Genomic DNA, 13,990 nt, shown 5'->3' on the forward strand with positions numbered 1-13,990 from the left:
TTACAGATCATTTACTCTTGTGAAAATTTATTTATTTTATTTTAGAAAGAGAGCGTGAACCGGGGAGAGGGGCAGAGGGAGAGAGAGAATTTTAAGCAGACTCCATGCTTGGCATGGAACCCAAAGCAGGGCTCGATTTCATGACTGTGAGATCATGACATGAGCCGAAATTAAGAGTTGGATGCTTAACCAACTGAGCCACCCAGATGCCCTGACTCTTGTGAAAATTTATAAATGAAGTACTTCAGTAAGAAAGAGATTGAACATAGGAGAGTTGAGGTACAATAAGAAATAGGGAACAGAGAAAGTGACAAACTGGTAATCTATCATTACAATGACTGATTTGGTGTCATTATAAATAAGGTGGAGCTAAAACATCATTCATAATAACATGAATAAGAGTTCCAAGTAGAAGAAGGGTAATGGATTAAGCCAACTCTCCTTATTTAAATTTTAAGGATAATCACTAAAATAAGGCAAAGATGATTAGAATGCATTAGAAAATATTATCTAACTTTCTGTTTTAGGAGAAATGTCTAACCTATAAGAATATGTAAATAATAAAAATAAAAGGATAGATAAATATATTGAAAAATGATAGCCACAAGAACGTCAATGTAGCTATAATGGTATCAGACACAAGAGATTTTAAGACTGAGGTGCTTGGGTGGCTCAGTTGGTTGAGTGGTCGACTTCAGCTCAGGTCATGATCTCATGCTTTGTGAGCCCTAAAGTTTGAGTTCTATATCGGACTTGCTGCTGTCAGTACCGAATCTGCTTTGGATCCTCTGTCTCTCTCTCTCTCTCTCTCTCTGCCCCTCCCCACCTTGCACACTCTTTCTCTCTCATCAAAAATAAATACACATTAAAAAAAGAGATCTTAAGATTAAAAAAAATGAGGGATAAAAATGATTAATATCTTGATAGAACTAATTCCTGAGGAAGATATAGCAATTCTAAACATATATATACTTGACACTATGTCTTAAAATATATTGCATAAGGAGAAATAGATAAATCTATAGTGGTAGATTTTATTTGAATGACAAGTATTAAGCTTAATAGGAAGGAACAGAATTAATGACCAGAAAATGATTCTTTGACATATGTAAACAATGTATTGCAGAAGTGGTATCACAAATGGAAGGAAAATGACTCATATGGAAAAATTTAAATCTATTTCTCATATCATATACAAAGTGTCTAAATATGAGCAAAAATGTTTACAACTTACGAGAAAATATGAATGTCTTTACATACATGAGTAGAAAGAATTTCTTAAATAAGACTATTTGCAACTGACTTTTCACAATAAAAGATGCCATAAGGTTTGAAGATATGCTATGGACAGGAAGAATATATTTGCAACACAGAAAGTGACAAATGATTGCTACCTACTATAAATACAGAATTCCTACAAGTCAACAAGAAAAGACTAACAAAAAGTAGAAGAACCAATTCAAAGAAGAGGTATCTTTAGTGAATGACAAACTTTGAATAAGATACCCAAACAGGACCATGTGTTTTACACTAATTTATTTGATCTTTATAACAACTCTACCAAAGAGGCATGTACCCTCCTCTTGTGAACTATAACAAACTATCTTTTTAAGGGTAATCCTTTCCTGATTTTTTTTTTGACTTACCATACCTCAAGCTTTCTATTTATATACTGTGTTTAAAACTGAAGGGAAAGGGGGCAAAGTGTGTGTACATTTCCAGCAGAGAGAATAGCTTATATGAAGGTCTTGAGGTTAGGGCCAGGGAAGAACTGAAAGAAGTCTAGTTGGATGATAGTGAAAGATAAGCCCAGGAGAGGCCAATGGAAGGATGGAAGGATTTTAACCAGGAGAGTAATATGTTTAGAATTTTGTTTCAAAAAGTCTTTCTGACTGCTTTGTAGAATGTGGAGTGGAGCAAGACTGGAGGAAAGGAGACTCATTAGGAGGCCGTTCATAGTCCAGGAGAGAGATGGTTGAGGGCACTGTTTGAATAAAAGTTACGGATCTTAGGGATATTTAGAAAATAGAACTGAAAGATTAGATGATTGGATGTATGGGTTGAGGGAGAGGAGGAATTAAAGATGACTTACATATTTCTTGAGCAACTAGGTTGAAAGTGACACCTCACTTAATTTGAGGTAACATTTGGTGGGAGAGAGATGATAGGTTCAGGTCTGGATTTAGTAAGTTGAGTTGTCTGTGAGATACCTGTATGATGACATTAAGGAGATGGCTGTGTACATTCATGACTGGAGATGAGAAGAGAGGACTGGCCCAGAGATGCAACTTTGAGAAAGATGAACATATAGGGGTCAGTTAAGCCACTGAAAGTCAAGAATGTGAACTGAGAAGGTGAGAGGCTTATAGCACAGCCTAATGTCCAACATTTGAAGGATGTGCAGAGAAGGAATAAGAGCTAGTGAAGAAAATTGAGGAGTGAATGGAGAGGTAAGAGGAAAATAGGGTGTGTAGGGTCATAGAAACTACAGGATGGTACTATTTTAAGAAGGATTAAAAATACAACAGTACCAAATATCACTGAGAGGTCCAAACAGAAGATGATATAATTTGCTTGGAGCTTGTGATTTGAATGTCCTTGTTGAATTTGGCAAAGGCGATTAGCATTTTGTGGTGGCATCAGAAGTAAGATTTCAGGGGATTGAGCAGTAAGTGGGAAGTAAAAAAGTACAGATGACTCATTCAATCCTACAAGTTTTGAAAGCCAGTGGCTAGTACAGAGATTTTCACAAGACAGTGCTAAGGCGAAAGTGTGCTGAACTGACTAAAATTGATTTGGTAGTACTCTTCCCATGGATTCTTCCTTCCCCTCTCATTTCTCAACAAAATGTATCTGACCAGATGTTCATGCTCTGGACTTACTAAGTATTTCTACAGCAAATAAGAACTATTAATTTTCTTGTGGTGGTGGTATTTGGGAAACACCTCCCTTTCAAAGGACTTTTGCATATTATTTGAAGGATTGGGTAATGTGGGCATTTGAGGCATTTGTGGTAAGGTCAGTAAGGGTCAGTATTTTAGCTGGGAGGGCCTGTCTCATCACATCACACAGATAAGTATATATTCAACTAAGGTAGGAATGTCAAATAACTAGAATGCATGCTGCTACTCCCCTTATTGTTAATTCATGACACACATGCTTGGATTTGACCACAAGGTCCTTTGTGTTACAGCATTCCAGGCAGATACAAACCAAAAAGCTTGATGTTGGTCATAGTGTTCTAATCTTGGCTGAATATGCCCAGGACCACAGAATTGCACAACTCCAAGAGGGCACTGTTTACATAGACTGTATTGTGAATGGTATCCACTGGATTTATACAGTAGGATGGCCTCGTTACTGTACCCTCACCCAACTCTCTTTAACCTTTCTTTTTTTTCTACCATGTATTCAAGTGATATGCTTACTTACATTAGTAATAGATCAAAATGTGGCATGTTTTGTTTTTGTTTATTTGCATTGTTTTTTAAGCTGCCCATAATACTACTTTCATAATATTGCAACAAATTGTGTGAATGTCTCATTATCTATGCTGTGAACAAAAGTCAAATGGGCCATATTGCTTAATGTAAGCTTAATATATTACTAGTAATATTACTATTTAATAAACATTAAAGCTTTAATGTTTATTTTTGAGAGAGAGAGAGAGCGCGCGTACACTGGGGAGGGACAGAGAGAGGGAGACACAGAATCCGAAGCAGGCTCCAGGCTCCGAGCTGTCAGCACAGAGCCTGACGTGGGGCTCGAACCCACGAACCGTGAGATCATGACCTGAGCTGAAGTCTGACACTTAACCAACTGAGCCACCCAGGTGCCCCTAAGCTTATATATATTTTTATATAGTTCCACTTACCTCAGTTTGACAACATGAGCTCTGATGAATTGATTTCTTAAATTTGATTCTTGGAATGTTTTAGTAATCTATAGAAAGAAAGGGGAAAATGTTTTTATGCTTCCAGTTGTTCTCCTTCCTCCCAACTTTGCAACACAGGACTTAAGTTAATGAGGAATAGGGACTGGAGTTTTCAGTTCAGTTCATTTTAGTTCAATTTCATCTCAACACATAGGATTGATTTAGTCTGGGGAAACAGCCTTTTGATGCAGTGCCTATTTCTTCACTTATGATACAAACATGATAATGGATAGGATGCATCTTCACTAGAAGGCATCTAAACATCAGATGTTGTACTCAGTGTGATTTGGTGGCTCTTCCCAAGGGTGTTGGACAAAAATCAAGTAAACAATGAAAAACAGAGTACTATTTTATATTTCTTCACTGATTGAGGGTGTCAGTATTATCTTTGTATTCTAGAATAGTCTAGAATTCTCATACCTCAGTAATGTTCATAGTTGATAAGAACTGAAGTGAGATGTGGATTATTTAAATTCTAACAAAGTGAATCATTAAATTTGTTAATAGACCAGCCATTAAAGTGTAAGACAATTACATATAGAATGTTTGCAGTTATCACACATTTCCATCATTAGAGAAGAAAGATCTTATTAGCTACCCATGAAGATAAATCACCTTATTTTTAGTGTCTTCTTACTTGATAGGTATGGTTTTGTTCATATTATTCATGAGCTGAATAATGGAAATAATGTTGTTTTTGTGATTTCAACCACCCTCCAGTTATCAGTTTCTTTTCTGTTTAACCAGATATGGAAAGTTCAGTTTTCAAGAAAAAGATAAAATATGTGGCAATATGATCTGTTATTATAGTGGTCTGCAAAAATTTTTGATTATGCATTCCTATGGATAAAATATTTTATGCATGAGTAGCACAAACATGTATATTTATTTATAAATTATATATATGCAGTAACACTGTACTGCTAATATATATACTATAAAACATTGACGAAATTAGAAATTTAAAAGACCAAATTAACAGAGCAAACATTTAGTCATTTTATCCCCTTTATATTTAGTAATAATATTTTCATTGGTAATGTGGATAGAATTTATAATTTTTGAAATACTTTGTAATAAAATGATTCAAAGTTATGATCTAAGTTTAATTTAAATACTTGGTTTGGAATGCTGAAGATATTTCCACACCATTACATGGCACTAAATGTATAAAGTGCCTCATTGGCAGAATTTAATAAATCATGACACAAAGTTGTCAGTCCCTCCCAACCATTGTGCAAAGGTTTTGTTGAAATTTAACACGTGACTTTCCGTCTTCCCTGATTTCAATTGGTTATCCTTGCAAACCAAATGGAATGTGTTTCATTTTATATGTTTTTTTTAAAGAAGTGTGTTTAGGGACACCTGGGTGGCTCAGTTGGTTAGGCGTATGATTTCAGCTCAGGTCATGATCTCAAGGTTTGTGGGTTTGAGCCCCACCTTGGGTTCTGTGCTGACAATGCAGACCCACTTCAGATACTCTATCCCCCTCTCTCTGCCCCTTTCCTGCTTGTGCTCTCTCTCTCTAAAAAATAAATAAACATTTAAAAAACATTAAAAGAAGTATGTTCAAAATCAACCAAACATGATAGTTAATCCTCCCCCCCCCCCCCCCCAGTTTTTATGTGTGCATGTCTAAGCACTTTTATAGGTAAGATGCAACATTTTCAGTAAAACACAAGAAAATCCAAACACCTCATGATGGACCCGTTGCTAAACATATTTTCAAAGTCTTCTCTCCATGGTATGAACTTTATTTAAAAAGCGCCTAATTTCTTACACTTTGAAGAGACAGGGTATGTATGTGTGTTTGTGTGTATTAAATATCTTCTAAGAAAGATACTGTTTATTGCTTCACTTGGTAAATTTGCTTTAGTCAGTAGCAGTGAAGTGTCAGTTCTGTTATTACCTTACTCTTCCTTTACTTGGTCATTACTGTCCTTGGCATATTAGAGTTATCTCCGAATTGTGGTTTTAAAATTTGTGTTTTGCAGGATTCTTCTCAGTTCCTTTAGTGATTTCTGGGAGGCTTTGTTTAGTTTTAGAACTAGATAATAAAATCTTTAAATCCAGTTGAAACTGCACATTTTTGAAATCTACTCAGAGGAAGTAAAAGTGTTACTGCCCTTCCCCTCTTCCCTCAAGATACCTTTACAAACAATGTGTGTGTGGGACCAGCTGACATAAAACCAAACAAGGTACCAATGCCAATCCATTTATTAAATAGTAACAAAACACTTCCTTCTAAAAAAACTCTTTATGAGAAGAAAACATGTAGAGTGATATCCAAGTATTTGAGTATTCACAATTAATTACTGTGAATCCCTCCCTGGAATGCACAACCCCATTTTGGAGACCACTGTGAGCCTCTGACTACAATGATGTCTTTATTTTGTATCCCTAAGACTTGGCACAGGAACCAACAGATAGAATGCATCTTTTATTTATTCATTCAAAGAACATTTCATTGTCAAGTATGTTATCAAATTGGGTTTTTTTTGGCATTAAGTAATGATCAATGCTTTTTTTTTAAGCTTACTTATTTATTTTAAGAGAGAGGGCCTGTGCATAAGCAGGGGAAGGGCAGAGAGAGGGAGAGAGAATCCCAAGCAAGCTCTGTGCTGTTAGCATAGAGTCCATCTTTGGGCTCAATCTCATGAACTATGAAATCATGACCTGAGCTGAAATCAAGAGACAGACGCTTAGCTGACTGAGCCACCCAGGCACCCCAATAATTAATGCTTGTTAAATGGATGTAACTGAAATGAATTTTACCCAGAAGCCCTGATGGTTTAAGTGATATAAAATTAATCTCAAATGGGTATTGTTTTCTTTCTCTTCCTATGAACTAGTTTGTTCATGGGACTATAATTAGATATATTTTGGAAAAAGTGGCAATTGTTTGCAGAATTTATTGCATTATCACACCTGATAACAAAGGGGAGATTCAACAGTTCAGTTGATCCCAGGTATGAATCCTGACTGAAATCTTTTGTTTTATTGACAGAGACCCATCCCATTTAGTCAGAATGTGCTCATGGTTTTGATATATATATATTGCAAACTGGTGCTTTCAATATTTCTAGATGGCCTTATTCATTTTTTTTCACTCATTCAACAACAGGTTTTCAGTAACTTTTTTGCAGCACACCCCTTCTATCAAGCACTGGGTACAATGGTGAGAGAAAATAAACAGTCCTTGCCATTATGGAGCTTACATTTAATGGCAGCAGACAAGCACCAATCAAGTTATCATCCACATTTAAGTAAAATTAAAACTGATAAGTACAGAAATACAGTAGAGGAATTTGATCCAATCAATATTAGAGAGGTTTCTTGGAGGAAATGCTGGTGGAGTTGAGATTGTTAGGAAGAATCAAAGTTAGCTAGTTGAAGAGGAAGGAAAAAGCCTCACAAGTGAAGTGAATGGCACATGCAAAGTCCTGAGGTGGGAACACACAGGTGTGTTTCAGGAATGAAAGAAGGCCAGTGCAGCTGTAGCATAGAGAGCAAGGAGGCTAGGGAGCCAGAATGGCCAGACCATGCATGTCTTGTTAGTGGTCTTTATCATAAATAATGGGAAGTTGCTGAAGTGTTTTAAACAAAAGGATAATACAATCAGATTTGCAATTTGAGAATAATTTCTTTTGCTGCCTATGGATATTTAGTTTTGGGGAAGAAATGCAAATCAGTTAATGCTATTTTAGTAGTTCAGAGTAGAGGTGATGGTTTGGATGGACATGGTGTTAGTAGGTATGAAGAGAAATGAATGGATTTGAGGGAAATAAAGAAGATAAAACCTGCAGAGGTTGGTAATGGATTGGGTATTTGGAATGATAGAGGGCAGTAATTCAAAGATGAATTCCAGGGTTTGGGTTTGGAAAACTGAATAAATGTTGTTAATGGGGACAGGATTATTGGAAGGAGGCTAGGAGGCTCTGGGGAAATCATGAGTTTGATTTGGGGCAGAATAAATTTAAGATTAATAAAAAAACAGCCAAGTGGAGACATTAGGCTGGCAGTGTGGTGAACAGATCTGAAGTACAGAAGAAAAGTCTGGGCTGGAGACAGAATGAGTCATTAGTGTGCAAGTGTTGGTTGAAGTAACACTCATCAAAGAGAACATCTAAGGATAGAAAAAAACCAGTGTGAGAAAAGAGGAGAGCATAAGTCAAAGCCTTGGGGAATTTCAAAATTTAATGACAGTATAAAGGAAGGTGAGCCTATAGAGACAGAGAGGAGTGGCCAGAGAGGCAGGATAGGAAAAACAGATGAATGAATATATTGCATGAAAGTCATAAAATCATAGGCTTTTTGAGTTAGAATGTACTGTGAAAATTATCTGGTCCAATGACTTTATTTCACTGATGAGTAAACTGAGAGCTAGAAAAGAGAGATGAATTGCCTCATAGAAGTTTCTGAGACTATTCTATTGCTCATGAAGGAAAACAATGTTGTCTGTGGGACAAGGACAATGATGATACTCATGTTACCATTGGGAAATGGTATGATACTTGGATTTGGAGTCAGGAGACCTTGGTTTGAATTCTGGTTCTACTACACTCCAGTTGAATGGCCTTTGACATGTTTCCTAAACTCACAACCTTTATTTTATGCATCTATAAAAGTGATTTGTCAATTTATATGACTGTATAATACATGTGAAAGTGCTTTGTAAACTATAGATTAGCACCTTATTAGAGTATCATTCATACAATGTTTTAAATGTTCAAAGTGGTTTTACAGAAGGATAAATAAATGAGATTATGGAAATCATACATCAGAAGAATTTCAAGTGAAATCTTTTCCTGCCAGGTGTTTAAATATATTATAAAACCACAGTACTCTCAATAGCTTGGTACTAAAAACTGAAATAATAAAATTATAAAAAGAAAATGAGGGTTAATATTTTAAAGAGTATTTAGAATGAATAAAGCCATTTTTAACATGACAAAAAATGAGAAATCATAAAAGGGATTGATAATTTAGCTCTATAAACATATAAAATATATATGAAATATATGCAATACATATGAAATATATAAAAAATTAAATGTTTAACATTAAAAAATCCCTACATCATAAATAGGATTGAGAGTCAAATCACATTATTAGAGAAATATATGCAATGTGAATGACAGGCAAACTTTAATATGCTAATAAGGATAAGTGGTGTTTTTTTTGTTTTTGTTTTTGTTTTTTTCGAATCCATATAGAATAGACAAATGCTCCAGTAAGAACATGGGCAAAGTCATGATCAGGCAATTGACAAATGAAGTCATAAAAATGACCTATTACTATATGAAAACAGATTAAATCTTAGTAGTCAAAGAAATGAAAATCCAAATAATAGTGAGATATCACTTCTCACCTACTAGATTAGCAACAAATAAAATGATTTACAACGTTGAGGGTTAATGCTGTGGGGAAATAAGCATACTTGTGCATACTTATGTGCTGCTGGTGAAAATGTAAACTGGAGCATTTCTGGAGTGCAGCCTAAAAATTATTCTTATTGTATATATAAACCACATCTTCTTTATCCATTTGTCAGTTGATGGACATTTAGGCTGTTGTTGAAAGTGCTGCTATAAACATTGGGAGTGGAGGAGGGCACTTGTTGCGATGAGCACTAGGTGTTGTATGGAAACCAATTTGATAATAAATTATATTTAAAAAAAAAACAAAAAATAAAAAAAACAGGTACAGTTTGGGGCACCTGGGTGGCTCAGTCTGTTAAGCATCCGACTTCAGCTCAGGTCATGATCTCACGGTTCGTGGGTTTGAGCCCCGCGTCGGGCTCTGTGCTGACAGCTCGGAGCCTGGAGCCTGTTTCAGATTTTGTGTCTCCCTCTCTCTCTGACCCTCCCCCACTTGCACTCTGTCTCTCTCTGTCTCAAAAATAAACACTTAAAAAAAATTTTAAAAAATAGGTACAGTTAAAAATAAACAAATAAAAATTAATCTTAAAAATGCAGAGACCACTATATTGATATAAGCAAGTGGTTGATAAATACATGGGAGAATTGACTGAAGAATTTTAAATAGTCTTCAAACATTCAATGCTTAATGCTTCACTCCTCTACTCCTTATGTGTGGCTTGCACATAGTGTCTTTCTTCCAAAGAGTATGGTATGGAAAAGAGAGGAAGTAACTTTACAGTGTAGAAACCTGACAAACACTACTTCAGCTGGGTGATCAAGTTGACAGTGATAAGTCATGTTGACAATTTAATGAACCCCCTTCATGTGATGGAGTGAAAATGATACTCTTTCTTTATGGTCGTCCTCCCCTGAACCTGTAATTCCACCCTAAGCATGAGGAAATAGTTTAGAAAGCCCAGTTAAGGGATTTTACAAAATGCCTGCCCAGTACTTTGCAAAACTCTCAAGGTTCTCAAAACAAGGAAAATCTTAGGATCTGTCATAGATTCTCCTCCCAAATCACTGATTCAGCTGTTATTCTGATCTCATTAAACATTTAAATGATATACCTAACTTCCCTTGCTCTAATCCCATGCTAACTAAGCAGTTGTCCCATAAGTTGGCTTCTAGTGAGGTTTGCCTCTGGGGAAAAATGTGTTAGACAAGCCAGTGATTCAGTCCCCCAGCCATGAGAGTCCTCATTTAGATTAACTTAGTGGTTCCCAAAGTGTGGTCCTTGGACCATTAGCATCAGCATCACCTGGGAACTTAGAAATGGAAATTCTTCAGTTTACCCCAGACCTATTGAATCAGAGACTCTCACATCAGGGCCCAGAAATTTGTGTTTTGAAAAACCTTCCAGGTGATTTTGTTAATGTTTAAGTTTTAGAGCAACTGGACTAATTTATATTCTTAGGACTCTTTAAAAGGAAGGGTAAGTAAGCAACCTTGACACTGGTCAACTCTGACTCTCTGGGTGAAAGGTCACACACTGGTCCATGGTCATAAATGAATGCAAAGGGCCCACTTGTGAGGTTTCCTGGAAGGCCTCTTCAACTGAAAGCCCGAGCTTGCTTTGCATATTTTCTATGTATATCATTGAGCCAAAGTAGGGTGTTGTCTAACCTATGTTATTATGGACATGCAAACATATCTTTTAACACCTGCTACCTGTGTGTTTAGTTGGATAAGAAAAAGGAAAGAAGGCAAAATGAAAAGGATTTAGAAAGGCAATCTCAAGGAGAGCAGTAAGAAATGCTCAACTTGTACAAACAATAGACTTCCACCCTTTGAAGTCATAATCATGTAAAATACTAATTTATTCAAGACTCTTCTAACACTTTCCACTTATGACTTAAAAAACGTAAAGAACCAGTATACTAGCAAATTAACTTGAAAAAATCACAAAGAAACATATCTTTCAGTATTCAGGGAAGAAAACAATATAGAGCATCTAGCAATTACAGATATATCACAAAATATCAGATTTATTATCAAATTTGTTTGATGATGGGATAAAGAGCAAAGAGAAATATTAACTTACCATAGATTCAATTCTTCCACTCAAATCCCTATATTCCTGTGTAGCTGGTGAATTTAACTGATTACTGTATTTGACATTTAGGATTTGAAAGCTGCTATGATAAAAATAAGACTTTTGATCTGTAAAACAAAGAAAAGGCAGAATCAATCTCACTGCTAAGTACTTTACTCTTTAGTTTGTTCAGGATTATGGGAGGCTATCTTACACAATTTAAAAAAAGTTGCTTCTCTTAAAACTCCAAACTTACTATAAATGTAACTATAATAAAATTATTCGTCTCTCTCTTTTTTAAATTGACAAAGCTGAAAATTTGAAGATGTAGGAAAATCAGAACAGCATCATTTGTGAAATCAAACTGCTCAGAAGTATCATAATTTTCATTTTTACTATATTTTTGGGAGATTTGTGATTGCAGATTTATTAATTCAAGAAATATTAATGAATGTCTATAATATGCTATTATTCATTTATCACTAAGGAATACCCAAAATAATTCTGAATAGTTTTTAAAATTATTTCAAATAATAATCTTTTTAGGGGTATTATTGACTTGTCATTAGTTTTTTATACTAAAACTAGAAAATAAGCCTTTGAACAGGATATCTAATTGGTTGTCCAGTGTGAATTGTTTTCATCAAAAAAAGTCTTCCAGAGGACACATTCAGCTGTGTGAGGAAAATAAAGACTCCCAAAACACACTGTATACATCTTAGAAACATTATGAACAAGGGCATAACCTAACCTGTCTCAGGAAAATCCCTGCTTTCTTTTGATCATTCATATGCAATAACTAATGCAGAGAAATACTTCAATCAGGAGAAAGAGTTGGAGATCCTGGTGGAAGGGTAATGTATTCCTTTGTAGTGGAAGGACAAGCCTTTCAAGGGCTGTAAATGGTCACCCTCTGAAGAGGATTAACCTAGGTTCTGTTTGTGTGACAATATAGTACCATCAAAAGTGAAAATTCATTAATTTAATTGGAAACTTGAGATTTCTTTTTCCTGCCTCTGTAGTTCACCTAAGACATAGTTGACTCTGGGTGATTTGATAGCAAAATGTGGCAACAACTTTGTAATTAGATTGGCTGAGAAATATTATTCCTCACTACTGTTTTTTCTAATGTTGGTAATTTTATTGTGCCACTAGGAGTTTTTCAACTCTCAAATAAGCATTTTTGCCCATTTACAATAGAACATACAATAAGTTATGTTCTCTCTTTCTCTCCATATTCATGGATACCCACATACCTACACCCACACATATGATTTAAATGACTTAACACAATTGTAGCTGAAATAAAATAACCTCAAAGTACACTTATAAGTGATAAAATCAGATTATAGCCTATGTTATCTAGTGAAATTTGACATATTTACGTTAAAACATCTGAAAGGGATGTTCACTGAAATATTAAGGAGCATTGTTTATGAATGAGCAGGGTATATGTGTTCTTTATATTGTTTCTTGTCCATATGTTCTACATTTTTGTTATAATAGAGAAAAGTAAAAGAACAGATCTTTTTAAAAATTTGTTTTTTTCCCTTATCTTTCATAACTCTTCTCTTAACTAAGACTGTTTTATCAGAAAATAGATCATGAATTAACAAATAACTAGGTACATCCAATTTTTAGGTGTTGAAACTTAAAGTTCTTTGCAATATTTCACTTCTACAGTTTTATCAGGTTATTATATGAAGAAGGAAATCATGATATTAAGTGAAAAAACACAGTAAGCAAATTCTAGTGTCAGAAAAGAATCAAGAGACGTTTTTCCTTTGGCTAGAGTAATTCTTACCTGGGTAATAATGTTTATTTTAAAAAAACAAAAGAGACAGAGAGAGAAGAGAAAAGTACTGATCAAGGGAATATATAGACACAAACATGTATTTAGAGATATAGAAGACCCTCAATTAGGTTATATTAGAAAATAAAAGTGGCAATAAAAGAATGACAGACTTGTCATCTGAAGGTGTATTTAGTTATTTGGTCTAAAAAGTGGTACTTTTAGTCTTCTAGTACTTACCAAAGGCTAAAAAGTGGATGAGTAGAGCTATGGTCACTGCCAGGATTACCACTCCTGCCACAACAACGAAACCCACTACATAGGGATTCAGGAATCTTGAGGCTGATGGTACCCGTGCTGGCCTTAGAACAAGAGAAAATGATCAAAGACTAATTCTTTCACTTAGAGAAGCCATGATTTCAGTACTCATGATCATTATTGCCTCCCCAAGTCTCTTAGCCTATATGTGGTTCTATTTATAGGAAACTGCAGTGATTATTGATCAGAACATAATCCTGGAAATGAACCTGAACTAACATTCTCCTTAATAATTTTTCTTTCAAATTTCTTTCAGCACAGAACTGTTGACATTTTGGTAGTTGATAGAAAAATAAGTAAATCTGACCTATGCTTTGCACTTACTTTCCCTTCTTCTGTCAGTTGATGAAGTTCTCAAGAATAACAGCTAATTGTTCTGTTTTGCTGTAAGTTTTTCTAAGACCCTATGTTGGACACTTACTGTAGTAACCTCCCATAACTGGGCACCATCCCAGTGGTGTAGAGAAGATTAATCATTTTGGGTGGGG

At 35.2% G+C, this 13,990-nt stretch overlaps 1 protein-coding gene and 1 long non-coding RNA gene across 2 annotated transcripts in view; one reads left to right on the top strand and one right to left on the bottom strand.

Moving 5' to 3' along the window:
• Positions 1-13,990, top strand: part of LOC144616046 (uncharacterized) — a 218,160-nt gene that overhangs the window by 33,434 nt on the left and 170,736 nt on the right. The gene's annotated exons all lie outside the window — the stretch shown is intronic.
• Positions 1-13,990, bottom strand: part of TMPRSS11D (transmembrane serine protease 11D) — a 51,519-nt gene that overhangs the window by 19,454 nt on the left and 18,075 nt on the right. Inside the window, exons 2-4 of the mRNA XM_060655870.3 lie at positions 13,425-13,546; positions 11,402-11,520; positions 3,875-3,942 (exon numbers count right to left, since the gene is read on the bottom strand). Of these exons, the coding sequence (XP_060511853.1) occupies positions 3,875-3,942; positions 11,402-11,520; positions 13,425-13,546 (309 nt within the window). The remainder of the gene's footprint in view (positions 1-3,874; positions 3,943-11,401; positions 11,521-13,424; positions 13,547-13,990) is intronic.

The sequence above is a fragment of the Panthera onca genome, chromosome B1, assembly GCF_046562875.1.
Source record: "Panthera onca isolate mPanOnc1 chromosome B1, mPanOnc1 haplotype 2, whole genome shotgun sequence".
In the NCBI taxonomy this organism is placed as follows: domain Eukaryota; kingdom Metazoa; phylum Chordata; class Mammalia; order Carnivora; family Felidae; genus Panthera; species Panthera onca.